Source organism: Daldinia caldariorum (genome assembly GCF_022478825.1).
Source record: "Daldinia caldariorum strain CBS 122874 unplaced genomic scaffold F4812scaffold_22, whole genome shotgun sequence".
Taxonomy (NCBI): Eukaryota; Fungi; Ascomycota; class Sordariomycetes; order Xylariales; family Hypoxylaceae; genus Daldinia; species Daldinia caldariorum.
Genome location: NW_025953058.1, coordinates 109,582 through 135,861, shown reverse-complemented (window position 1 = coordinate 135,861; position 26,280 = coordinate 109,582). Strand labels below are relative to the sequence as shown.

The 26,280-nt window shown below is 46.9% G+C and overlaps 8 protein-coding genes across 8 annotated transcripts; 3 read left to right on the top strand and 5 right to left on the bottom strand.

Annotated features, from left to right (window-relative positions):
• Window positions 1–16: 16 nt before the first annotated feature.
• F4812DRAFT_463075 (uncharacterized protein) lies at window positions 17–2,366 on the top strand (the record flags this gene model as incomplete). The annotated part of the gene is made up of 2 exons (XM_047938148.1): window positions 17–268; window positions 348–2,366. The coding sequence occupies 2 exons, from the start codon at window positions 17–19 to the stop codon at window positions 2,364–2,366; spliced, it is 2,271 nt and encodes a 756-aa protein (XP_047786333.1).
• F4812DRAFT_444208 (haloacid dehalogenase) lies at window positions 2,331–3,699 on the bottom strand. The gene is made up of 2 exons (XM_047935478.1): window positions 3,435–3,699; window positions 2,331–3,337 (listed from the first exon to the last, which is right to left on the bottom strand). The coding sequence occupies exons 1-2, from the start codon at window positions 3,482–3,484 to the stop codon at window positions 2,584–2,586; spliced, it is 804 nt and encodes a 267-aa protein (XP_047786332.1). The 5' UTR covers window positions 3,485–3,699; the 3' UTR covers window positions 2,331–2,583.
• A 57-nt stretch (window positions 3,700–3,756) lies between these two features.
• On the bottom strand, window positions 3,757–5,586 carry F4812DRAFT_219577 (putative lipase/esterase). Its single transcript, XM_047930430.1, has 4 exons — window positions 5,282–5,586; window positions 4,852–5,210; window positions 4,700–4,760; window positions 3,757–4,625 (listed from the first exon to the last, which is right to left on the bottom strand). The coding sequence occupies exons 1-4, from the start codon at window positions 5,345–5,347 to the stop codon at window positions 4,029–4,031; spliced, it is 1,083 nt and encodes a 360-aa protein (XP_047786331.1). The 5' UTR covers window positions 5,348–5,586; the 3' UTR covers window positions 3,757–4,028.
• Window positions 5,587–7,533: 1,947 nt separating this feature from the next.
• Window positions 7,534–9,487, bottom strand: F4812DRAFT_453142 (FabD/lysophospholipase-like protein; the record flags this gene model as incomplete). The annotated part of the gene is made up of 6 exons (XM_047936440.1): window positions 7,534–7,560; window positions 7,634–7,670; window positions 7,846–8,646; window positions 8,735–9,001; window positions 9,051–9,276; window positions 9,352–9,487. 6 exons carry the CDS (start codon window positions 9,485–9,487, stop codon window positions 7,534–7,536), a joined length of 1,494 nt encoding a protein of 497 aa, XP_047786330.1.
• Window positions 9,488–10,831: 1,344 nt separating this feature from the next.
• On the top strand, window positions 10,832–11,285 carry F4812DRAFT_468180 (uncharacterized protein; the record flags this gene model as incomplete). The annotated part of the gene is made up of 2 exons (XM_047938753.1): window positions 10,832–11,016; window positions 11,116–11,285. The coding sequence occupies exons 1-2, from the start codon at window positions 10,917–10,919 to the stop codon at window positions 11,283–11,285; spliced, it is 270 nt and encodes an 89-aa protein (XP_047786329.1). The 5' UTR covers window positions 10,832–10,916.
• Window positions 11,286–12,324: 1,039 nt separating this feature from the next.
• Window positions 12,325–14,311, bottom strand: F4812DRAFT_444203 (uncharacterized protein). Its single transcript, XM_047935477.1, has 5 exons — window positions 14,031–14,311; window positions 13,894–13,964; window positions 13,456–13,835; window positions 13,310–13,374; window positions 12,325–13,238 (listed from the first exon to the last, which is right to left on the bottom strand). The coding sequence occupies exons 1-5, from the start codon at window positions 14,242–14,244 to the stop codon at window positions 12,868–12,870; spliced, it is 1,101 nt and encodes a 366-aa protein (XP_047786328.1). The 5' UTR covers window positions 14,245–14,311; the 3' UTR covers window positions 12,325–12,867.
• A 2,365-nt stretch (window positions 14,312–16,676) lies between these two features.
• F4812DRAFT_219547 (alpha/beta-hydrolase) lies at window positions 16,677–18,817 on the top strand. The gene is made up of 2 exons (XM_047930429.1): window positions 16,677–16,689; window positions 16,856–18,817. Exon 2 carries the CDS (start codon window positions 17,108–17,110, stop codon window positions 18,209–18,211), a length of 1,104 nt encoding a protein of 367 aa, XP_047786327.1. The 5' UTR covers window positions 16,677–16,689; window positions 16,856–17,107; the 3' UTR covers window positions 18,212–18,817.
• Window positions 18,818–19,756: 939 nt separating this feature from the next.
• On the bottom strand, window positions 19,757–26,085 carry F4812DRAFT_468178 (uncharacterized protein; the record flags this gene model as incomplete). The annotated part of the gene is made up of 12 exons (XM_047938752.1): window positions 19,757–20,401; window positions 20,487–21,494; window positions 21,581–21,659; window positions 21,724–22,391; window positions 22,499–23,024; window positions 23,059–23,077; window positions 23,109–23,588; window positions 23,628–23,880; window positions 23,958–24,294; window positions 24,415–25,383; window positions 25,439–25,880; window positions 25,964–26,085. 12 exons carry the CDS (start codon window positions 26,083–26,085, stop codon window positions 19,950–19,952), a joined length of 5,355 nt encoding a protein of 1,784 aa, XP_047786326.1. The 3' UTR covers window positions 19,757–19,949.
• Window positions 26,086–26,280: the final 195 nt, after the last annotated feature.

Genomic DNA, 26,280 nt, shown 5'->3' with positions numbered 1-26,280 from the left:
TAGGTGTTAAAGCGATATGGAATTAATCGCAAATGAGTCGGACGAATATCTACCAAGTGACGACTCGGATGATTTTTCGGATGAGGATGTGCGAACCAATAGGTGGCACGGTCCCAAGTCTACATGGCAGCAGTTCAACCACCAGGAAATTGATACATTAACAGCACTTAAGGAAATCCGCGATCGAGACTTATCAGTTCATTTATATAACGCATTTGCGCTTAAGCAGGGGCATAAGAAAGCGCAAGACGGACCCGTGCCTAATAAGGTGTGTTTTTTTTTTCACTTCACTTTTCAAAATAGCAATTTGATTGAATTGAATACGTGCTAACGAATAAAAAAAAAAGGATATCAATAAGGCAACCGGACACCCAGTTCAGCCGGACGACTGGCTGCCGCAACGAGCATGGACGGCTTGGCCTATGCGTGTGGACAAGGTTCCACCGCCGCAGGATAGTGCGAGGACCCTACTGAATGATCGGGATGAGGTGTTTACGTTGAGAAAGGCCGTTCGCGACATGCCGAGCACAGCCCTGGAAGAGATTGTCGGTGCAGAAATTTTAAGAACTGCTAAAGAGAAATTCAACGCTAGGCCTTGGATTAAGCCGGACGTCTCTGCTGATGAGGAGGGAGGCTCAGAATCGCAAGAAGGTATCAACGGCGAAGATTCAGATGGAGAGACGGAAGCCTCGACTGCATCTAGACGTAAGGAATCTAGGTCCAGGTCCAGGTCCAAGTCTGTCAAGCTTGAGGGTGCGAGCGGAGATGAGAAGATGGAGGTTGACGGGCGTAAACCCGAGACCGATGCTACTAGCAAACCGCATAGGAAACCACGCTTTGCACCGACAGTTTCGACGGACGACGACCTATCCTACAGTCTTTTGCGCCCATCTGTTCGGCATATTCTCACCAAGCTGGATGCAACACTTACCATTCTCCACAACACCCAGGAATCAGCTCTTAATTATCAATCTGACTCGGCGGATTCGGAAGCATCAGACTCCTCGCACCCCGGCAGTCGTAAGTCGCGATCTAGACCGGGCTCGCAGGCCCCAACCGATGAAAAAAGGCGTCGGGGGAGGCCGCTCGGATCCTTATCTCAGAATCGGTCTCGCGGGCGGTCGGAAGTTCGGGAGGCGACAGCGGCAGCAGCAGTAGCAGCGGAAGAAACCGCGCCGCAGACTGAGGAGCAGGAAAAACCCGCGAGGAAGCGCGGCAGGCCGAAGAAAGCGTACCCTCGGCTCGACGGCGAGACCGATCGAGAGTACACCATCCGCATCGCGAGGTTGCAGAAAAAGCCGATCCCCAAGTTCTCCGACGAGCCCGCCGAACGCGCAGTAGCAGAAGAAGAAGACCCGGCGGGAGATAGCGGCAACTCGGGCGACGCGGAGGAGACTGCTGCCGAGGCGGCTCGTGGGCACTTAGCACGGCGGAAGAAGAACAAGAAGAAGGAGAAGGAGGCCAATAATAAAGCAAGCCGGTCTCCCTCCCAAGCCTCATCTGCTTCTGGGGGCAAGCCCCGCAATGCTCAAAGGTCCGGACATTCCAGAACACGTCTCGGCCTGCGAGACTGGAGAGACGTTCTCGGCGCCGCAGCGCTGGCTGGGTTTCCCGCGGACGCGGTCGACCGCGCAGCGAGGCGGTGCGCCGACCTCTTCGGCCAGAGCATGACGCTGCACACCCTCCCCGAGGGCCCGGCTGCCTCGTCATCGGGCCGGAAAGCGCCCCTGGGCAGGGCAACTACGTATGTGCCCGGAATGCCGCGGCCGCCCTTACTCGACGAGGAGGAAGAAGAAGAAGAGGGAGAGGGAGAGAAGCAGCAGCGACGTATCCGCGCTACGAGCATGGCGGCGCCCAGCGCTACGTCCGAAGACGAAGCGGGCCCGTCGCGGACAGGAGGCGGTGCACGCAGTTGTTCGCGGTCGCGATCCGTGTCCGCGGCGCCGGGATACTTCACGTGTTCGTTCCCGGACTGTCCGCGAGCGGCGGCGGGGGAAGGGTTCCTGCGTCGGTACAACATGCTGCGGCACATGAAGCTAGTGCACGGGTATACTGCGGGGGCGGGGGCGGCGTCGGAAAGGGGCAGCGGAGACGAAGCTGCTGCGGGGACGGGGGTGGGGACGGGGACCGCGATGGGCGCGGGTATGCCGGAGGAGATGGACAGCGAGGACGAGATGTACGGTGCCGTGCACGTCGATTGGTTCCTGCGGCCGATCAAGATTCGTCGCGGGTGGCGGGCAAATGATATCAAGGAGGATTCTAGGACTAGAAGGAGCGGGTATGGGCGTGCACGGGGGAGAAGTCGGGGGAGAGAAGGGGATACTGGTGGTAAGGACGGCGATGGGGATACGAGGATGGGGGAATAGGAGTGATTGAGTGAGAGGTACCTTGGTATGGTATGATATGAAGTGAGAAGAATACCGTAGTTTGGGAATGAGGTATAACAGCTGTTTCAGTTTGGTGTCGCTATTGACATAACTTTCATGATATTTACCTGCCTAGAGGTAAGGTACCTAGGATGGAGGTAGTCTTTATTTCCCGTTTCACATATCCTTCACTTGCACCGCCCCTATCTCCATCACATCACGACTTCTCCTTAGCAGCAAACTGCCTCTCCACCTCATCCGCAAAATCGCCCAAAGTATCGAACCGCCACCCGAACGCTACCTGATCCTTCAACTCGGCATAGCTACCCCCCACGCCCTGCGCCTCCTCGCGCTCCCCACCCCTCGATATCCACACGCTCGGCAGCCCCAGGTCCTTCGCGGGCACGTGGTCGGCGACCAAGCTGCGCGCGACGTGCAGCAGCTCCCCCTTGTCCCTGTCGACGCCGAGGTCCGCGCGCAGGTGCTCGAACAGGTACTCGAAGTTAGCGCGCGCGGGCTTGTACGACCCGATGTCCTGCGCCGTGTAGACGGCGTCGAAGCGGGCGGGCGCGAGCCGCTGGCCGACGGTGGCGGCGATGCTGGCGTTGTCGATGTTGGACAGGATGGCGAGCTTGTAGCGGGCCTGCAGCCGCAGGAGCGCGGGGACCGTGTCGGCGAACGGCGTCCAGGTCCCCGGCGAGTTGCCGAAGGGCTCGGCGATGCTGTCGGGCAGGCCCGGGAGCCCGAGCTCCTCGCGCGCGAACTTGGTGATGGACTCGGCGAGGATCTCGTTGTACGGCTCCATCGGCTCGTCCTGCTCGCGCGCGTCCGTGATGGCGTTGAGGCGCCGCATGGCTTCTATCGGCGGGTCGGTGTTGAGAGGGTGGTCGGGTGCGAGCTGCGAGGTGAGCATCCGGACGGTGCTTAGGAAGCCGGTTTCCCAGTCGATGAGTGTGCCATAGCAGTCGAAGCTGGAAGGAGGTATGTCATATGTTAACATGAGGTACTATGGATGTATACCTGTCTCTGGTTGCTGAACAAAGAAAAAGAAAAAAGGAGTATATTCACCTTAGAGCTTTGAAAGCTGTGAGGTCAGGATATTTACTTCCAGACGCCATACTTCCTCGTTAAATATGCTAACTACGGTAGTAGTCAAAACTAGGAGATATTTCAAGGTTTCTGAGCAATTTCAGAGATAGTTTAATAAGCATTTATTCTTCCTCAACTTTTCTGTAAAGTCTAAAATTCAGTCGTGGAGTTTTCTTGCTCTTCAAGCTTTCGCTGGCGTCACCTACGCCTTTATGTACGGGACATTACATCACATATCCTGGATACCTATGCAGGACCCCTCATTGCCTGTCTCCAAAAATATCCAGCTCTACCAATCTGTTCTCTGCAATGCCTTTAGGAGTAGCAAATTATCACGCTAGCTCTCGATCTGAGATAGCTAATTGCCTTATTGAGTAGGTAGATGTGAGGTTACGTTCACCAATTTTCCGGATGCGCATGATGACAAGGGCGCAAATGATCGCCGGAAAGCGGAGATCGGAATACGTTGGGATATCCAATGCGTTCAAGGAGAACCGTAGATACTGCGCTTCATGCGCCTACTTCTATGTACCCAATGTAGTAAACCAGCTCGGGATATTTCAGCCCACAACTTTATTGCTTCTGCTCGAGTAACCACTTTACGCCCTTAACAGTATCTTCCACGAATTCGCGGCTCCTCTCCAACTGCGGCCAGTTGGTCCAGAAATAATGGCCGAAGCCCTTGTACAAGTCTAGCCGTGTCTTAACACCTACCTCCTCTCTAAAAATTCTTTCATAAATCAAAGCCTCGTCTCTTAAGGGGTCTAGCCCGCAGACTTGGAAATACGCCGGCGGCAGCCCGCGGTGTCCACCCTCAAGTCCTCCGTATAAGAAGGGAACCATGCGCGGATCGGACCAAGGTGCCTTGAGGATTTGGGTCATGCGCTCCGCGAATTCGGCACCGGTCTTGATCTTGAGTACTGGGTCTATGTTAGACGTGACGTCCGGATGCGAGAGATACTCTGATCGATATAGCGGCGAGAGCAATGTTGGCGGGGTGAAACACATTATAACTGGCACGCAGAGGTACTGTCCTGTTAAAGGCGGATTAAGCTTCTCGTCTCGTGCGATGTGCGCGAGAACGGCTGCGATATTACCGCCAGCTGAACCACCGCCGATGATGAAGCCAAGAGAAGGGTCTGCGCCGAGAGACGTTGCGTTTTGGGCAGCCTATGCAGGTAGCAGTGAGTATATAGGGAATCTTAGAATCCGTAGAAAAGAATGAGAACATAGATAATACCTACCCATTTCAATGCATCCCAGCTATCGTCAATCCAAGTAGGGAAAGGATGTTCTGGTCCTAAGCTATCGCGGTGCACGACCTATTAACTCACTATACTCGCGTCTGAAAGGCGCTTGGTGGCCTAACCAAAACATCTTAATTCAAATCACTTACCGATAGTCGACGTTAACACAGATGGCTCCCAAATCGCGACTGAAAAGCCGGCAGTTGGTATCTTCATCACTCAAATCCCCCATGCTCCACCCGCCTTCGTGGTACATCACGACTAAGGGACTTCCCTGCGTTGGTTTCACCACAGGGCGGTATATGCGGACTATGATCTCGCTTCCATCTCTCACGGGGATCTTGCGATCCTCCTCGCTAACCTGCTCCGGAATCGGACCGGGGATATGGCGGAGATGGTGCTTTTCGCGCAAGGTGGCGGCCCGGTGTGCGCGCTGCGCCGAATGGGACGCATCCCCGTAATACGGATCGGACGGTAGTGGGTCCCGGACCGGACTACGGACCAGTGCCTGTTGCTGTTATGTCGGCAAGCCTTTCTCGAGTTGGAGATGTGTGCTTCGAATAAGAAGCCAAAACTCACGTCTACCATGGCCGGGTCCATGACTCCGTAAGAGAGGAGTTCTTCCTTAGTGCGGGGTGCCATCATTAATATATCACTTAACTGGATGTCCCAGGACGAAGAAAACAGGTACCTAAAATCAAATGGGCAAAAACGAAGTTGACCTGACTTGGGAATCACCGAAGCCTACTATCTCGTTACCAGTTAGAATGGAATGCAAGGCAATGAGGAGTAAACATCAACTAAATGTGGGATGATATCATTTCAGTCCCTTCCCAAGCCTTGGCCCTAAGGTACCTAGGTAATCTGGCTCTCATATAACGATACCTCTGTAGGCGCATCCTTGAAGACCAGTGATATTGATATATCAAATGTTTACCACCACTCGATCGAAAAGAATTGGAGTAGGCACAGAACATATCCTCATATCGCGTAACGGTTTTACAGAGGTTTGATTCTACCTCCCAACAACAAATCAGTTTTGACCTCAACCGGCAGTCCTCGAGGTGGCGGTGGGATCGGGCGACGACAAGCAGTCCACAGTACGGTTGGCAGCTTAGCCAAGTCAACCGACACTTTTCGGCCGAATCACCTGCAATCCACCAATGCCGAGTTTTGTACATCGTGACTTTCTGTGTAAGCTGACGAGATTGGCCTGGGCATCGGGAAGCAGGGAGCTTGAGAAAGGAAGCAATATTTCCAGGATAAGCGTTACACATATAAGCCAGAGCCTGCGGTTGGTGCTTTCGTACTCAATATGTGACATGGCGATGGAGATGGTGGTATTTAGTACGGTCTAGAAGGGTCCCCGAAAGCGGTGTTCTAGTCGTCATCAAACGGGATTACTCAGTCGGGGTAACTGCATTGCATACCGCCTTGTCCTCTCTCCGAGAGGCAAACGGTGTCCGGGTCCTCGGTTCCTTGCAGAGCCGAAAGGCAACCCCCAAGATGTTAAATGCCTAGGTCAATTGACTGCAGCTTTCCATTTCATTCGTGTAAGAGCGGTGTGAGAAGTATCTTTACACTGTCTTGAGAGGGGGACTAATCGTGAATACGTTATTCAAATCATCGATATTACGCCCGCAATTGCGTTCTATATAGCCCCACGGCTCAGTTATACATCCTCAGATACATATCGAGTTGAGGAATATCTGTATAAACTCGTACTGACCCTACAAGCCGGATGCCGTCTTCGTAACACCTTCCGTCCTATTCTAGAAGGTGATATCCGATATATGCTTAACCGCCAGCCTTCGGACCATCACGTCTAAGTTCTCGAACCTTATTATTAACCCCACTAAGATTTGATTGCCGTCACATTGTATCCATGAATGTCGGTACCCGGGACCATCTAATTGAATAGGTATATAAGCCCTAAGGATCCCCTCCAATTTAATGTCGGTAGTTGGACGCAACCACCGCTACTAGTAAGATGATATGCCTACAAGCCTGCTATGGGCCTTGACTGTTGGTTTTTGAAGGTTTAACATTATGAGTGATATAAATTAAGGTTAGGCTCTATAGAGTCTCTTCGAATTCGTTTACTTTCATCTGTTAGTGTTAAGTACCTACCTCTCATCCTTATTAATATGACATTGATAGCGGGTATGTAGGTAGGCACATATGCCTAGAGGTATGTACATGTGTCTTATAGGACTCCTATTAAACAAATGCGAGGACGAGGATTTCACAACGCCTCAGCGGTCAAGCCTATCAGCCTTTTCCAAAATCATAAACCTTATGATCTTCTTCCCTTTTATAGATTCTATGGAAGTGAGTATAGCTGACTTCGTCGACCTCTCCAAATCCACCATTCATATCGGCTATGAGACCGTCTACTTGGAGCACAGAAATATCTTGAATTAATTCAAAGTGGAAATTCTTAGAATTGGTGGTATTAGATTAGGTACCTCTATGTTAGATAGTCACCACGCGGATTACCTGATATTATACGCGCTACTGTAGACTATCAAGAATTAAGGAGATCACTGCTATATACAGGCAGGTATTCTTCCCGTACCTTGGATTATTGTCAATGGCGAGGTTTTGCAGTGTGAACTAGATTTTAACAAGAGTCGCAGTGATGAGATTCGGAGGAAGCTTGGATCGATAAGCCACCTGTTTTATTTACCTCTATTCCGGAAAAGACTCCTAATAAACTCAAAGCAAAGTCTACGTAAGCCTAGGTAGATCGGCTAAATCGAAACCACTTAATATAAAGATCAAGCTGCTACGAGTCTATCTAAAAACCCTAAGACTATGAGAGAATGGTGTTATAGTAAGAATGCGCTATTGAGGCTCTATCGTTACAACGTCTGGACATGATCGTGAGCACTTGTCAAACTCTTGGGAAACTTGATTACTAGAATCCACCGTGTTTGAATGCGTAAAGATCGTTTTCCCCCTAGTTCTATTCTATAGAGGCGATTGGTAAGTGCCTAGTACAACTAGAATCTCTCGTCCCTCTCCACCTTTGTTAGTTTTTCCTACACTTGTTGAGATACTCTTCCAGATCACCCTCATTCATATCGTCATGCCCCCCAGAGAACATGACATGCTTTCGGAACTCATCTCGAGTCCTGTACTTTCGGCGAAGTTGACAGCTGGGCTTAGGACAATAGTAGGTCACATCTAAGGCAAATGACTCCCAGGGTTCTGTTTCTGCCCGCTCGCGTCTGATGTTGACCAGTTCTCTTGCCATTTTGGCAATCTTCTCCTTGATAATATCCTGAGCTAGATAGTTGTCTGTTTCGTTCCTGATTTGATCAAGTGTTGAACTGCCGGAATCCGGTGGATCCCAAGCATCTATAGCAACAGTAGAGAGTCCTCCCTCGACATTTAGCCTCAATCGATGCTCGATATGTTGCCTGATGCATTCGTTATTCCACCCCTGGAAACCATATCTACCTTCAGTGTCAGTCAAGTAATGTTTAAGGCCACGAGCGAAACTAAACCACCTCTTCCCACCCTTCATTTCCCCCTTGTCAGAATCCACAACATGACTATTGCAAGTATCGATTTCGGGATTTCCTGTCGGCGTACTTACGTTCCCTCTGCTCTCCAGGCCACAGCCTATACTGATGAATAGTTTAGGGGGATAACCATGCAGTGCCCGGACTTCGTGGAGAACAATAGAAGAGGGGTTATTGGCAAAGATACCGCCATCGAAATGTTCTTTACCACCTATCTTAATAGGTGCGAAGAACGTCGGGGCAGCGGAGGTTGCGCGTGCAATCTGCCATATTGGTGTCGTGTGGGCAGGGGAAGGATTCATGGGCTTATAGGGGTCGTCAGATCCATCGCCCTCATACTCATGATCGTAACTTCTCCACAGGTATGCCATTTCGAGGCCTTCATTCCTATCTATCGAGAAAGAAAATACGATACTATGCATTTCGTTAGTACGGTCTAAAGCTAGGGTTGAGTTATATTAGGTAGACTTTGAAGAAGACTGGATAGAAGCACGTCACATACGTCCGAGTCCGGTCTTTACGATACTGGAATAGCTCCATTTCGGCTTGATATTCTTCTGGCTTCTGGCCGTCTTTTCCCATACTATTCCGAATAATATCTCGGAACGCATTTTTAGCTTTCTTTGACGAATATTTGGCTCTGGGGACACCGGAAATCATCAGGTGCAACCGCCTTGCTTTTCCGAATACACTGTTACCAAACAGCTTATATTGCTCAAGAGCTTCGTCCACGCTTATGCGAAGTCTACCAAGCATGATGGCCGACAAACTAGGATTCTGATATTAGCACAAGGACATCGTGTGATGAATTCACTTACCCTCCTGTGGAAGTGCCTGCTATATAGTCAAAATAATGGCAAGGTAAGAAGTCATTAAGGGTGCTTTCATTAGAGGCAGATTTCTTGGAAGGATTGGTCCCCATCCACGAGTAGTCGCTACTTGAGCATATTTTCCCGCCAGAATCCTCCATCTCAATCTCCTTAATCTTTAACATCAGAGATTTCAAGACTAAGAGGCTGGAGTAACCACGCACTCCTCCACCATCTATGGTGTAGAATAATCCATTAATACGCGGCCGTCTGGGCATTATGCAAAAAGCTTTTGGACCAAATAGCTTACCAAAAGTCAACACTGTCTTCTTAGCCCATGGACTACCCGGAGCCTCATCGACAACATCTTCATACTTTCGAAATGGTCCACTAAGCCCAATTGTGGTTGAGTGGTTATGACCCACTGGCTCGATTTCAGTAGGCATCGGCGGCAATATGGTGCAGTAAGGGTCAAAGAAGCTTTGTAGAGTGAAGTGGAAGTAATTTTAATGGCTGATAACAGCTCTGGTATTTTCAGACTGGCATTTTATACTGGAGCAGTCCAATACCTACATCAGGGTACTAAGAACTCTGTTCGGGCTATTTCTCATGCTTCTAATCATAGAGCCCCTGACGAGATTACACAGACAGGACGACGAGGCTCTGACCATTCCAACCCCTTTACATTATTCGATTTCGCTTCTTAGCTGGTAATTACGCCTACGTATATGCTCTCGGGTTCCATTTTCGCTACTCTCTAACAGAAATGCTGCAAAATCCCGCTACTCAAGGTAACATAACATTGTCAGATTGAGAACTAATCCACTATGAAAGTAGAGTATAATCGGTACGGTTCGAAGCTCTCTCGAAGGCTCAATGCATATTGGTGCTTCTGTTGAGACTTGTTGGAAATACTCAGAAATACTACTAATATTTCTTTTCCCTCGATTCCAAGATACGCCCCATTATACGTACCTAATGTACCTCGTAAGATCCTAGGCAGAGTAAGGCCTGCTGAGTTCGGTGCACCCCGGTCATGGTGTAATGTTGTGGTAGGACGACTGGAGGCTAGAAAATGTCTGTATAACAATAATACAACGATGCGCAAGGCAGTTTGAAGGACTTTGACCAGGGTAGCGAAATGTCGTACTACGCGAGATGTCCAGTATTCCCTTATTACGACTGAGGCTCAGCTGACCCCTTAAACGTTTATGCATTTGTGCTTACAATAGGTGATATTCTTTCTATACGCTATCAAGGCTAAGAATAATGCCTAGTTGTTACTGATAGTAAGAGAACAGCACGTATATAATGACTGAAACAGTAGTTTTGATAAAAGGAAACACGTCAATGAGAGCATAAACATTCTTTTACCGCTTAGCCAAATAAGTATAACGTCACCCCGTCTAGTCACACTTGTGTTTCTACTCCGCCAATCTGGCAGCTATTCTGACGACTCCTATGACTCCTATAACACCTTTCGCACGACGAAGACTTCCATACCGTACGTGTAAAGGAATGATTGGATCCGAACATGAATAGAAGGTCTGGGAGTAGTACGAGCGGTACAATTCGGAATCATGTGTACATGTGTACCTAGGAGGTACGTATTAGTGTCATGCTGGTGCTCTTCTGACGCCACCGCCATCTTAGCTGTTCATATGCTCATGATAGGAATAGGATAGACGGGTGGCACCACTACGGGCGATGAATCAGCCTACAAAAATGGTTATTAAGTTGGGATGATGCCAACACCCTCCGCTATTCTCAGTCTCACCGCAATTACCAAACCGACGCCTACCCATATTGTTAATCTTTCAAGATTTTCATCTGATTACTCGTCAAAACTCGACTGTCAATTGCCAACTATTAAAAATGGTGAAGAGGGATATTGCTGTTCTCGATCCCAAGCGACAGAAGCTTGTGAAGCTGGATCGAAAGAAATTTGCGGCTATAGACAAAGGTCCAACAGGAGGTATGTTTAAGCATGATGCCGAGTTGAGATTTTCTTCTCTCTACCTAACGAAATATAAAGACAACTAAGAGCTGAGTCAACTAATATTTGGTATTCTAGCTGAGCAATGCATCGACCTTCCACGGCTTAGCCCTATCGTCGATGTCACGGTGCCAGGAGCAGCAGAAAGCCAGACTATCGCGACGGTCCATCTCTGGCGGCTTGGACTCAAATACAATGTCGACAGGCTACTCGGAAACAATAAGCAGTTATACATTCTCAGGGAATAGGTCTAGGCGCCTATGAAAGGCGAAAGGCGAATGGCCAACAAGTTTGGTTTATTTAATTTACGATTGGGTAATCGATGAAGGAGCTCAAAATATATTCAACGGCGCTGGCATCAGTCTCTTGGATGGATATTAGAAAGCGAATTTCATTAAAGCTTTGTAGTATTTTGGTCCTTCTTGCGACTTGTTATGTTGCTTTGTTAGTTCAGGGTAAATGGTGTCCTTGCTGAGATTTCGTGTAAGAAATTTATAGAGCATTACCGCAGTATCCTTGCCAATGTCTATTTGGAAAGTGATTGGTTCCCAATCCACGCAAATGCCACAAAGACATCCTATAATAAATTAGTTTGCTGTTTGCTGTTATCATGTAGGTACGACTGTTGCATACGCCCTTCAAAACTTTCAAACTCCATAGCCTAATGTCAAGGCTCAAATCAATCGGGGCCACACCCAATTTTGCACCAAAACATTAGATAGTCTTGTCACTCCGCGATATTATCACCGCGCGAAATTGTAAAGTCGATCCCTAAGTTACCTCCTACCTAGGTAGGTACCTAGGTAGGTAAGAATCTCCTACACGGCAAATATCGATTGATTTGGAGAACCCCTCCAAAATTCAACTCAACTTTCAACTGCAATACCTTTCAATACTACCTCCTATAGGGAAAGTTTTCTCTACACGACGGGATTGAAGTCAATTAAGGGGAAACTACTGGGAAGATGCGATCCCAGCGATTGCAAACATGAAGCTGTCTAACCTCTTCGAGAGGAGTCGATTCGGACTAACCTTGTTATTATCAATACTGATGCGGCTGAAGGGATCAGCTGGGATCTCATGGTCGGGGTTTGGATTCGTCCATAGTGGGGAAGACTTATCACATAACCCGTCGGCAACGTCGGGATAAGACTCGAGCCATTGAGGGTTTCTAGACAACCACGGATGGTGGGTATCAGAGATAAAAGTACCTACTTTGACTTTAACTAAATTTGTGAAATTGTCTGACCGATTTTAAGAGAATTGCCATATGGACCAGAGTAGAGGGGATAAGATAAAGATAAAGAAAAAGGGGCTAGACGTGACCCCCTTGTCTAGAAGGATTCACCAACCAAGTAATGAAAGTTCTTGAGCAGTCCTCTATTTGTATGTGCCATTCTTATGGATTTTAAGATATGACCTGGTAATCTTTATTTTAATAGTCTAACGTAAGCCTCTTTGAATCTTGTCATTCTAAAACCGGATGTATCTCATAATTAGGCACCTACCTTACCTTAGGTATCTAAATCCCTTTAACAGGTAACATCTATTATGCCATTTGCTTTTTTGTAAAACCGATTGTTTCCTCTAGTATCGTCGTCCAAGTCGGAGTTGAAATGACCGTGTTAACGAGCGCGGTCATAGGGTTATTAGAGGTTTGGGTCCACTGTCAAGTGAGTTCCCTGGTAGGGTATTTCTCATAGAACGACGAAGTTATTTTCCGACCTGTTAGCTTCTTCCCGCCTGACGCCAAATCCGCGGCCCCCGGAGCCTGGACTCTTCCAGCAAATTAAGAATTTAACGTAATAATTTATACCCACCCATCGTAGATTAGCTTCGTTCCAAGTTTTGGCTTGCTGAGCTATCATTCTGGGTTTTCGTGGGTTTCAGAGGAAAGGTCTCGGATGCGTTCTCGTCGACTCGAATCCAGCTGCCAGATGCTCGAGTATAATGAGGATAGCGCTGCTCTTCGGCTTGTGGCCAGCCACGCGCCGTATTGCTGGTATCGGAGGTCTTCGGCTGCTGTCCACTCACGCCCCCGCTCCTGCTCGCACGCACCGACGATAACCCAAGCCAATTCCGAACCTTATTCCTAATCTTAGGCATATACTTAACGAGGGGCCCGAGTGTGGGGAGGCAAGCACAGACTATGGCCAAGCCTGATTGTATTTCTGCCCAGAGTATGAGGAGGCCAAAGTTAACTAGATAGATGTGAGTATATGCCATAGGCCTACATAGGTCTGAACGATTATTAGCTGAGGGGTTAACTTACAGTCTTTGGTGGGGTTTGGAAGTGGATAGATCGCCCTCAACCGGATGATACTTGCAACACATACGCTGTGCTCGTTAGTTTAGACTAGCTACGGGTGTTTTTATACTTGTTGGGGGAAGCAATGGACTTATTGGTACGTGACTTACAGTCCAGCTAGTATGAAAATAATCCAGAGGGAAATCTTTCTCGATAGGGACAGCTTCAGTTGACTTAACATGCCAAGAGGCATGCAGAGAATCAGCACGTCCAAGAGTAGATTTGCTGTCTCGTGTCCTAGAAGGAAATGCGTGCTGTTGATACAAAAGAGCGGCGAGTTTAGTTGGTTCCAGAACGCGTCGATCGGGTCGCACTGAAATAATATAATAAATGTCGTAATAATAAACCACAAGATGCATAAAGCAGCCGCGATATAAGTTGTTTTTTGGAACGTCTTGTTTACTGAAAATATCGAGTAGAAAAACCACAAGATGCTCAACTTGACAGTCGTAATAACCCCACCAAATGTGAACTCACAGATCCAGGATATCTTTTGAATCCTTTAGTATTGTTGGTTTCTTATCGCCTCTCGTTTCGGGCTTACTCACTCTCAGAATTTCGATCATTTCGGCTTCCCCCAAAGGTGGACCAAAATCAAACACGCCATATTTAACAATAACTGAATTAATGTTCAGTCAAAGTCCTAGGAGAGAAGAGACGAAAAAACCCGGCAGTAAGCACCTACAATTGAATATGAGGCCACTTTGAACGACGAAAATAAGTAGGGACAGGATACATAAGTAGTCGTGACCTTTAAGATGCTCGCGTTGACTGATTCTCACCCATATCCTTAGAAGAACGGCGATAGTATCTAAACCAATTAGAACAGAGCCGGTTTGCAAAAAGTCCTTTCCACTAGAGGCATTAGATTGGTGGTTTGAATCTACAAGGGAACCCATTTGACGAATGGAGGACGGGCCGACTTCAAAACAAGACTGATTAGATTCGAAGCAAAGAAGCAACAACAAAACGAAGGGTTACTCGTCACTTGACCTTCAAGGTAATAAATAAGAAAACACTACCTTGAACGAGAATGCTACCCAGCGGCATTGGGGTGGCACAGCTCTTTCAGGCTTGCTGATAGGTTCATACCTGGTACCTAACCTATGGGTGTCAGCACGAGCGGGTCAAGCAGAAAAACATCAGCATCAATTTCCCCTTTTTATCATCCATGCTTAATTTCTTAGTAGATGATATTCATAAATTTCTATCTTACACTACATTTTATACATTTATACATTTTGTAGATTAGGTAACTTTACCACTCATAACCTTTTTGCAGCTGTTAACTCTATACATATGTCGATATACGATTGTATTAAGAGGTAGCGTATTAGTTAAGAAAATCTCTCAATTTTATGGAAAAGTAGCTGCGATCATCAAACTCCTAGTTAAATTGAATAAGATATTTTGTAAATCAAAAGTTGTTACCAGTAAAAGACTAGTTACCTATTATGTTGTTTATGAATGCGAACAACTGAACCATAAAGCAAAACTCTCGCTACCAGCCGTTTTTGATCAGATCTGATTCTGAAAGTGGCTTGAGTGGTCAGTTTTTTTGTCGTTGCTCTAAGCACAAGCCATATTTAACGGAGAAGCTCTTTAACACCGCTTTTTGATACGTCAGATTATTATCCTAGTAGTTGGTCTGTGAAGCGCTACATACCTCTGACCCCTGTTTTGGCCCTCGAGAAATAAATTAGCATATATGTTTGAGCTATTCCCAAGACAGTAACATCTTGACACTTTTTGAAGCTTTCATCTGTTGATATGAGTGGGGTTGTGTGCTTGTGTCCCCGTGGTGTCTCCGTAGGATTTGAGGAAATGCAGAGACAAATCTTATTATTTCAATGTATTGAAAAAGGAGGCTGGCTCTGTACTCCAGTTGCAAGAATCCGCACTTTCCTTATAATCTTGGTTTACGAGAGTGCTATCAGCAAAGATGTTTTTTCCGGGACGAAGGTAACTGGCTGTACGATTCAAAGAGTAGAGACATACCCAAACGATATCCTCACGGACGTATGGGTCGAGATCAGCATAATCGACTTCTAGCCAATCGATGTGTTTACCTATTCTAATCCTAGAGTTACACGGATAGTCACATAAGGTAGTGTGTTCGTTTGTCATATCCGAATCGAAGCTATACCTAGTGTCGTATCTGCCTATGCGACACCTCTGTGACATTTACAGCCATGATAGTTATTATAACTCTGTAGAGTCGGTATTTAGTAGAAGCCGCGCCGAAATTGTTTCGTACGGCGGCGAAGATTACTTAAAACAACGGGGGAAGCATGGGTTTACCATGTAGTCCGTAATTCAGTGCATCTTGCCAAATAATAATACTGGGGATGATAAGTCAATTGGAAGGTCGGCGATTTTCTTGTCAGAGCTGATACTCTCATATTATTAGAGCTTCCATGCTCTTTCATCGGAGCCGAGACATTAAGACACGCGAGAGTTGTTTGAGCTTCCTGGTATCTCAGGCCACGAGCAGGGTATAGGGGTCCGTGCTGCCAAACAAATTACAGGGAACGGGGAGCTCGGATGACCCCGTATATAAATATTTACGACCGAAAACTACTATGTATCCCACGAGGTTACCCCACTAGATCGGGGAAGAACTACATTTAAGGCTACGATGTATGCAACATGCAATAATAACATGGTATATTCGTCCTGCAACAAGCTCGTCACATCGAGGATATAGTTACGTACATACATCTAGACAACCCACGTGAAGGACCCTCCTATCCCACACCATCCGCCAATCATAGTCCTCTCTTTGAATATCCTCATCCTCACAATATGTATCTTGTGGAATGTCCGCCACTAATTTCAATACTAACCTGGTTATATATACACTATGTCACCTGCCAACCACTTCAAGGCCTAAAAGAGCCCCGTCGACGTGCGTATATAACCCCACTACTTAAGCTTATAGAGATACGGACCGACAGGCTAACGGATGTCTCTCGCGGGCTGAGCTTATTACCCTTTATGTTTATGCCGATGACACCATGGCATGGAACTCACGAACTAGTAATTATACGTTATGAGATGCTGTAAAGTGATCCGAGGCACTTGGGGAAAAGCCGGGCGAAGAAAGCACTTGAGTATACCCACCAGAAATATCGTTTTCATCATACTACCTATGTAGACCCTCGAATACTATAGCATAGGATAATTAGCCGAATCTATATAGCGGTATCCGATTGTCAAGAGAAATCTGCACAGAGCACTGCCGATGACGATCAGATGCAGGCCGACAGGCGTGCAACAAGCCTTCACCACATACCAGACCTATAGTTGCCGCCTTTACCCTGGCCCGGCCGGTGATAAGGGAAGTCCTCAAAAAGAAACTAAAGAAATCAAGCATGTGCGGTACGACCTTTGGTTGCATCGTTACAACAACCAATCCCACTTTGTCGCCACTAATGCCGGAAAGTCCACACACATCACACTTGATTATCTTGCATCATGGCATCGCACGTGCTAATACCAACTGCGTAGCCCGAAACCCGAAACGAAAGAAAATTGCTTTTTCTTGTTTGCTGTTATGAGTAGAATGGAAGGGATCTGTCACGCGCTTGTTTGTGTAGGGGCTTTCGATTTTAGCGTCTATCTCGAGGCATTATAATAGATAAAGTTGCCTCTCTCCCCTTTTCCTCTTTTACGAGAAGTATCAGACAACCTCATGTCAACTCTTACTTCGCTCATACTATTACTATCTCTTTAAGGTGTACTGCATACTATACGTCCACGATGACATTATCACGCTCAACTCAGCCGCTTAAGGCCCTTTACGTAATATACTTCGCCTTAAAACTCCCATTTATATTCATCTCTCTCATACTCTACTACACCATCCCTTCACTACGACCTATACGGGAATGGAGCATAAGAACAAGTGTAGCAACCTATATTATACGAATATTTTTCAACCTCGTCTCTGTCATCGGCCTTTCGAGTCTTCGACCCCTCACAGCAGAGAAGGCGAAGGAACGGTTTGCCTACGTCGAACCTGGCAAGGACGAGATCTACTCAGGCGTCTTATCCCCGGCAGCTATCAAGCCAGTACCCTTGAAAGGGCTTTGGGATGCGAACCTAGGTGGCCCAGTAACCATTGACACATCCAAGGTTATCCTCTTTTTCCCCGGAGGGGCCTTTATCTTTGCGTTTGACCCCTACGAGGGATCCAGCATCGTCTCCGATCTAGTAAAACGTGTTCCAGGTGCAAGGGTATTCCTCGCTCAGTATCGACTTGCCACGTCGGCTGCCAATCGATTTCCAGCCGCAATCCAAGATGCGCTCACTTTTTACAACTACATACTAGGCCTCGGTATCGATCCTAAGGATGTTATCTTCTTAGGAGACTCAGCCGGGGGGAACGTGGCCGTGGGACTGCTTAGATATCTGGAAGAAACGCGGAAGCTTCCATTGCCCGGCGGTGTGTTGGCACACTCGCCGTGGATTCACGTAACCAACGATTCGAAAAGTCAATACGGAGATTCACCTAAATTACGTACCGACTGTATCAACTGGCCGGTCCTTCAGACTGGATACGACCAGTATATCCCCGAAGGTGGAATGACCCCCGAGGTAGCACCGTACTTTTCCCCCATGACGCATCCCTTCAAGACGAGCGTACCGGTATACATCCAATCTGGAGACGCCGAGGTCTTCTACGACGAAAACAAGCAATTCGCAGAGGCAATGGAAGGAATTGAGGGCAACAAGGTGAAATTCCACACAATCAAGAACGCACCCCACGACCTGATCTTGTCGCATAGGATGGTAGGTTTGACTTCCGAAGCGACCGCCTCGGTCGAGGACGCTATAGCTTTTGTTAGCAAGAGCGTGGATTGAAAGGGTACACGCATATGATTACGATGGGTCGAAGAGGGACGTTACATTGGTGATGGAGGGCCACCCCCAGCCTCCGGACCTTTTTCTTTTTTTTCCTCGGGGCACGCAACTAATACATACGATGGGAATGCTCAGATCCGAAGGAGCATAATGCATTGAAGATGGGGCAATGGATAAACCTCGACAGGGTTTTAATGGTTCAACGATAATGATGCACACCGCCAAGGTTATATGGAGGTCGATGCGGAGCGGGACGGATCAGGGGTATCCCACGTGGTTCAACCCCTGTAAATAGCTTCAAATTACGGTTTGGCCAAGCTGCCTTTCTGAGGATGTCGCAAGCTAATACACCAGAACTGATTCCAGTTCCAACGATTTGATTATTTTCCGTCGATATCAATTACCTATCGGTCAAGTCTGTTGCGATCTTTGGTTGGTGATGCTTGTTAAGGGCATGTGATTTCCTTGAGAGATCTGAGGTAATACTCCCGCTTATCATAGTAGATGATGTAGATCGTCTTTAGATCTTATGCTAAGATCGCTGTTTGGCTTGCCGCTTACGAAGAAGTAATGTCCTCCAATTGGGAGATAACCGAATCAAGACCGCATAAGCTTAGTGTATATCTTCTATGTAAGAAATCATGTAAAAAGCAATAACCAATCATTTTAAGCGCTTGAAATGCAGTTAGTTGATGAATTCGTAACGATAATGATGGGCGCAACCCAAAATTATGCCAACACAGGCACTGACTCAATTTCGTCAAAAGAAGCTGAACGTAACCTTTCTCGGCTATATCTTGTCTTATTTCGAATTCCTTATGATATTCCCACTAGATAGATGCTGATCTAGATAAAAATAGTCAAAGTGCTGTTTACTCTCACCCACCGATTTAGGAATTGTATGGGACAGCCAAAAGATCAGCGTTGATGTGTACTCGCATAACAGGTACTACCTGCATCTACAAGACTCATATTTTCCTCAAAGACTTAGGTATCTTACAAATATCTGGAAAGGCGACCCACTACACTGTTGCGTTTTGTCCATATGTGGCGAGGTTGGAGTAGAGGATCGGCATTCAACATGACATTTGGGGGTTCAGTTGCAGCTATATTCAAGCTCTCTTATGTGATAGGCTTGGTGCAACTCTGGAACATAAGCTGATGAACTGACGCAGTATCATCCATTATCCGAGGAGGTGATCAAGCTTAGTTAGGTAGGTACCTAGGTAGGTAGTTTCTACTATACTGTGTTCCTATATGTGTTAGAGGTGAAGTATGATTTTGAGAGTTGTGATACCTAGGTACCTAAGGTACCTCACAATACATGAGCTGATTATTCTATATTAAAACGATATGATAGAGTGATAGAGGAACAAACAAATATGTAACTGCTATTACCTCCTTGTTGTTCTAGCAGTCGCCATGTCGTATCATTTTAGTGACTTGGGCTATAATTGATTCATACATCAGTACGTGTAGCACTCGAAGCCTTCTAACGTCACCAGATCTATAAGGATCATATCGATGTCATAAAGAGAGAATAGACTATTTTTGAAAACCGAAGTTGGCTAACGTAGCGTTCAATTTGCCACGTCGCAGAGCATAAGGTAGGTAGGTACCTACGTATAGAAACAACTTCATAACTTCTTGGTTCCCAAGGAGTCTCGCTTGAGACTCCTGGCACAATTGTATTTATGAGAATAGGGAGGAACTACTTCTCAGCGCGTTCTTTATCCCCTTAGCATCCTCCCACATTAGTAGCCCTCCAAACTTCGTCATTCCCAATCGCGATAGCAGTCCTTATGAAGGACCCCCCGCCACCGATTATTGTACTAATGGCCATTCCCGCCAGTATAACGGGATGTTGTCCACTTATTTTCCCGCAACTCGATATGATTCCGCCACCGTTCGAGGCCATGTCGGTGAGCCAATTGCTCCAGTGAGTCCCTTCACCGGTGTTGGTGATAATTGATAGAGTTAGGCAGACGCAGTTCACGATAAACCCAAGGAGGTTGGTAGCCGCCTTTGGTAATGTGTCAAGAACAAGGCTGTTGATACCCGGCACAACCCAAGCGACCCAGCGGCAACAATATGCCCACCATTCTTGGTTGTCCTTGGCGATAGGCATGGAGAAGATATATTTTAAGTTCCCAAGCCTTTTCGATAATGCCGCGAGCGAAGCACTGGACACTGGAAAGAAGATAAATGGCAAGATTAGCATTTGTTTTATCGTATTGGCTTGTGGATGCTTGGAATGGGCCTTATTCAAACTTACTGTTAACAGGTGGTACACCTTCTGGTGCCTCGGAAAACAGCCACGATACATTATGGCCGACTGCACAAATAGGAGAAACTACACCCTGGAGATAGGAGATGACGCGTAATTCCTTCGGGCATCTGAAGCTCTTCTGGCTTTTACCTTTGTCTTCGGGATCCAATTTTGACGTCGTACTATCCATATTCTCTAATGAAATTATTTTATCGGAGAAGGCTTTTGCTGCTGTGCTTGACGTTGCTGAGGCTGGATTGAGGCTCTTGACAACATCTGCCAAGGCTTCCGGGGTGTTACTGAGCTTAATACCTTCACACCACTCGTCCGGCGTGCTCCCGGTTGCGATCTTGGCTACTGTCGTAGCTGGAATCGCAGCGATAAGCGAGGCGACATTCACAACCGTCATCAGCTCTTTCTCGCCCATCAATTCGCAGATGAACTCGTAGAGTGCGCCGAAAACTGGAGTGTTGATCGTCTTTTCCATCTCTGACTTTAGGTCCACTATCAGGTCCTCGACTAGTTTGAGCACGCCGTCGATGAATGCCGCAAGGGCTGAGATGATGATATCAGCGAAGTCTGCGCAGACGCGCTGCAGGTCCGCGATTGTTCCGTGCGTGAGAAGAGCCACAAGGTCCGTCCCAGTTTGCTTGAGCTTCCCTTCAATGGTCTCCCAAACTGGTTTGAAGACATCTTCAAAAAGACGGACAATAGGATTACTGTGATCGGTACTTTCCGTGATATTGGATATTTCGTCCTCTTTATTCAACGGCGCGGCATGGCGCAAATGATAAGTTGCCATGTTAACGGCCGGTGTCATCTCTGACATATCAGGTTTCCTGTTGTCTTTCTCCGCAGCTGTTTGCTTCATTGACGAGATCGTCTGGTTACTAAATTCAGGAGGGAGTGTAAGATTCTTTATATCCTTTCCGATGGTTGAGAAGATCGACTTCATCTCGGCTCTGGTGCTCTCAATTAGACTTGCTGCCTCGGCCACGCCGTAGTCAAGAAAGCCTGTTCTCAATGACCGAATTAGCAAATAGCAAAGTGCAAATGATGAAACTAGGAACCTAGATATATTTATATGAAGTAGGACTTACTTTTGCTAGTCTCCGCGATGACTTTATGTGTAGCCCATATGTGATCCCAACCTAGCAGGTGCCCGAACCAGGCGAGAACCTACACAATCCGTCAGTCGGCATGATGCGTAAGTGTCAAGGATATCAAAATGAGAGAATGTCACCTTATCTAGATCAATCCCGACTAGTTTTAGGAGGAAGTTCAACCCTTTGTATATGGTGACCAAGGTGTCCAAGACAAGTCGGATTGTTTTATCCCCTATTTGGAGCACGAACTCGAATCCTTCCCCAACTTTGGAGATGATGAATTTCACTCCGTTTGCAAGCTTGACAACACCGTCTTCGATGACCTTGACGACTTCGTCGAAAGCATTCTCTAGCCAGTGCCAGATATCGCCGAATACGTCGGTCCACGATTCAACTTGCAACGGCGCGTCTCGTCTCACTCCCTCCAACTCCTCATCGCCGAATGCTGCCCAAGATCCATCTTTCGTGCTGAATCTGAGATAAAACTCGTCGTCAATGGTGGAAGGCGAGATCTTTGCACGCAAGTCATGCTTGATTGCTGCTCTCGTTAGTTCATTAGGCATCTCTACGGCTGTGAAGATGTTTCCGCACTTGTGCGGGGGGAAGCTGTTACCAACGGATCCGCGTATCATCGAAAGCGACCGTGCAATCCCGTTTGATACATCTTCAGATATATCATTTGGAAGTACGGATTTGCCATCTTGGGTCCGTGCCGCTCTTAATGATGTCCCGTCAGTTATGTTGAGAAGATGATGGTGTATTTTGCCATTAGGGAAAATGCTTAGAGTTTCCTTGAAGACATCACCTAGTAAGAAATGAGTTAAACGGAAATCAAACGCATCAAGTTTTTTTTTTTTTTTTTTTTTTTTTTTTAAAAAAAAAAAAAAAAAAAAAGCATAGGGTTGGACTTACTAGTAATATGAAGCACAGCTGGAGCAACGTCAGAAGCAGTGCTTATGATGGTGATATTACCGAACTCATCAGTCTCAACCTCCGCGGGTACGTGGCTGTCCAGAGAATAAATAAGACCGTTTACCGTGGCATATTGCCATTCGCTGGATGTGATCTTGACTTTGGCTCGGACAGGAACTCCCAGCTCGTCACCGAGGTGGAACTGTGTCGTGAAGGAATTGAAATTGACAACGTAGTTGCTCTGGCCGACTCTGGCAGTCTTGCGACTCCAGAGGGTTGAGGACGGATCTTGCCAGTAATGTGTAACGGTAAGCCCCGTGTCCAAGGTAAATATCATATTGCTGCTCGGGCCACTGTCTGACTTGACGACGCGAAGAGGTGCCATATGAAGAACATTTTTGGCGAAAAGAACAGGTTCGCTCCACTTGACGATATGTCCCTCCTGACGCTCTCCGCGGACTAGGTATAGAGAACTTGGAGAAGCCTCTACCCAAAGAGACATCTCGCCTGAGTCTTCCTTGGCTATCTTTACTTGGTGCACGTCCTTGATAGAATCTAACTTGTTCCATGAGATTGGCTCTTCCGTTTGGAATTCGGTAAAGCCCGGTACCTGCCCCAACGTATGTATATATCGGAACTTGGATTTTTCGCCTCAGCTCGTGCAGTAGATACATCAACGCTACTATGTTTCAACTGGCGATACGCTTCAGGCAAGTGTAAGTTTCCTGGGCTGTAATCGTAAGATAGGGTCCCCTGTTTGTCATCCCCAATCGTCTTAGCGATCAAAGATACCGACTCTCCTAGCTTGTAGAGGAAGTAATTTGCTCGTTGGCTAAAGTTGAAACCCATCTGAAGCTTAAAGAAATTATTATCGCCCACATCCAATCCTTCGGGGAATTCGACTCGGATGGCAACGTTAGTATTACTATTTACCTGATAGAAATGCCGTGAACCGGGCGCATCTCCGACGACAACAATCTGAGGGTTTGAATTATCGTCGGATGATCCCACCTGTATGTGATCTCCTATAAAGCTCTTAGCGAGTCCATTAACTTTGGTTACCCGAGACGAGAACTTGGGCAGATCCCCACTTCGCCACATCGTTGGACATCATGCTGGTAAAGAAAACATCTGTCCCAGTTGCGTCTTTCTCTGGAGTATGAAAGCAAGCGAGATGCGACCCCTTATGTCTTGGGTTACGTCGAATTGAACAGCGTAGGAGTGATTACGGAACGAACCTAACAAGTTCGTGGAGGACCAGCCGTCTGGGTTCTTTCCCGATGTGCTCTGGAGCATCTGAAAGCTTCCCTCGGAGCCAATAGTGAATATCAAGGAATTTCCGACGTTATCTTTGACGACGTCGAATGTGGAAGAGGGAGCAACTGTATTAGGTAGCCATAATTAATAAGACTGTTTTTAACTCGGAAACTTAGAAAAGAAAAGGGGGTGGGAAGTATACCTGGCATAGCTTGTTGTATATTGGACATCAACTCCGATGACACGGTCGCTTTTAGGGCATTCTTTTGTTGTGCTATCGTAGGATTGAGTTTTGTCACGTCGATTATGGGGGCAGCTAACGGTGACGGGTTCACTGCGATCTTCTGGGAGTCGTTTCCAGCCACATCAAGCAGTTTAGTTTTTTTCGTTACTGCTGCAGCCTCGCAGATATCTTCAATGTTCGGTATTGAGATTAAGCGCGAACAGGGTGTTTCTTCGTATATGTATTTAACCTCCGTTACGGCTGAGTACAAGGAGGGCTCGTCAGTAAGATGATAAGTGTCGGTCTTGTAGGTTAGCTGCACACTGAAGTCTCAATCATCGTCGATCTTAGGTTTCTGTTTCGGAAGATGGATGTTAGCGCCACATTGACATGTGTTATTATTACTTTTGGGACTCAAACAACTTCGCAATCCTACCTTGGAGAAGAAAACCTGGCCAGCAGGTAGCATGAAAGTACTGTTGATGTTGGAATCCAGACTGCCAACAAACGCCGTAGGACCTGGTAAGCTACCAATATCGGGGGTCAGAAGTTCCATGAAAAGCTTCTTGAAAAAGTTATCGTTGCTGAGTCCGAAAGTGAAGATACTTTTCAAGGCATCTAGGATCGTTCCAACCCAGAATGCAACGTCCTTCCAGAACGCGGCACACTCGTTCTGCCCGGATGATGGTTTATATCCCGAGAACACCGGATCCGACGCACTTACCTGGATGGTTACCTTTCCATCCTTATCCTTAGCTTTTATGAGCGTTATTTCGGCGGACCATTCCGTTTTGCTGCTTGCCCAAGCCTCCGCCAGACATACAAGGGCCTTCCTAGCAGTCTTCTTGAATGAAATTTCCCCGGAGAATCGGATTTGTATAGAAGGATCCGAGGTGTTTAATGCGTTGACAGAGTACTTGTTGGTGTATTGGTCATCCCCCGCCTCAACCTTGGCGATTTGGAAGGATACATTTGCACCAACGCCGGATTTTGCGTCTTTGTAGCTTGGGGCAGGAAGGATTTTCAAGAAAGTGTTCCTAAATCTCTGTGCAAACTTGGTGCTAAAGGACTCGTAAAATAGACGAAGTATCAATGATTCATATAACGAAAACGAGGAATAAATCATCTTTCCATCACACTGATCCTGGGGCTGGATCCAGTTGTAATCGAAATTCCCCGGTGTGGGGTGATTGCCCACATCCAGGCGTTTCTCTCCCCCTTCGGTATTGAGTACGAAGTTGATCGTACTCCTATCATGATCACTGGAGTCAAAATATATACTGAACGTTTGGCCGATGGGCTTGAGACAGGGCGGGACGTTTTCATCGTGTGGCGGTTGACGTTTTTGGTCCGATATGGTGTACCCTAGAATTAATGGATTTTCCTTAGGATGATCTTTGAAGTACTGGAGATATTGCGACGTAACGAACCCAAAACCATACGCAGCTCCATTAAGGAACTTTGGTATGATTAGGGTCGAAGTTGACTAGTTCGGTAGATTCGAAATTCACGAACAGCTGAGCCACAGAGAATCCTTCCGACACAAACTTGGTGAGTCGGTCGATGACAATTTGTGGAACAGGCATTTTGGCACCAATGTTAGAACGTCCAATGCCAGCAAGGTCAAGTGAAATACCGATACCGTATTCCCAACCAGCCATGTCCCACTGCGTAAGACCAAAACCGCCCATGCGTGGACGCCAGGCGGAGCCTCGGTCGAAATGAAGGATCAGGAAAATTTCCGTACCGCTCTCTTCAATGAGAATCTTGGGCATGTAGTTCGCATTGATGAGAGAGTCCAGGGGCTTTCCGGAAGGATCCTTGGGAACGTCTTCATATTTGTCATAAAACTTAGAAACGAACTTATCAGTAGGCTCATCATATTTCACGCTCAGAATAAAGCTTGGGAGATTACACCATTAGCATAAATCTATATATAGGTAGGTACCTAATGTATGCATGCTTATAAGATGTGCGGGTTATACCTCGTCTTGATGATACCGATATCAGGATCCGCCAGGTGCATAAGCTGATCATTCACGGACTTCTGAGTGACGGAAACGACCGTGTCATATCCGGAACTGGTGAAAACGTCGGAGTTCTTCATTTTCGAAAAGTGGTAAAATCCTGATAGAAAACAGTTCTTGGGTTCGAAACAAGGGCGATGTAGTCGGTAGGTTCTAGATCTGTTCAAATCACACTTGGAAGATTGGTGCAGAAGAGAATCCAAGCAGAAAAAACGATGAGATTGTCTACCATATATATAAAGACGCCAAGCTGAGTACATTCTAAGCCTTCTTGA

Coding starts and splice junctions, on each gene's coding strand:
- F4812DRAFT_444208 (XM_047935478.1), bottom strand. CDS start 3,484: ATGGCGTCTGGAAGTAAATATCCTGACCTCACAGCTTTCAAAGCTCTA. Junction 3,338..3,434: donor ACAGCTTTCAAAGCTCTAAG/GTGAATATACTC, acceptor ACCTCCTTCCAG/CTTCGACTGCTATGGCACAC.
- F4812DRAFT_219577 (XM_047930430.1), bottom strand. CDS start 5,347: ATGATGGCACCCCGCACTAAGGAAGAACTCCTCTCTTACGGAGTCATG. Junction 5,211..5,281: donor TGGACCCGGCCATGGTAGAC/GTGAGTTTTGGC, acceptor TAACAGCAACAG/GCACTGGTCCGTAGTCCGGT. Junction 4,761..4,851: donor TGTGTTAACGTCGACTATCG/GTAAGTGATTTG, acceptor GCACCGCGATAG/CTTAGGACCAGAACATCCTT.
- F4812DRAFT_444203 (XM_047935477.1), bottom strand. CDS start 14,244: ATGGGTTCCCTTGTAGATTCAAACCACCAATCTAATGCCTCTAGTGGA. Junction 13,965..14,030: donor AAGTGGCCTCATATTCAATT/GTAGGTGCTTAC, acceptor ACATTAATTCAG/TTATTGTTAAATATGGCGTG. Junction 13,375..13,455: donor ATTTTCATACTAGCTGGACT/GTAAGTCACGTA, acceptor TAACGAGCACAG/CGTATGTGTTGCAAGTATCA.
- F4812DRAFT_219547 (XM_047930429.1), top strand. CDS start 17,108: ATGACATTATCACGCTCAACTCAGCCGCTTAAGGCCCTTTACGTAATA.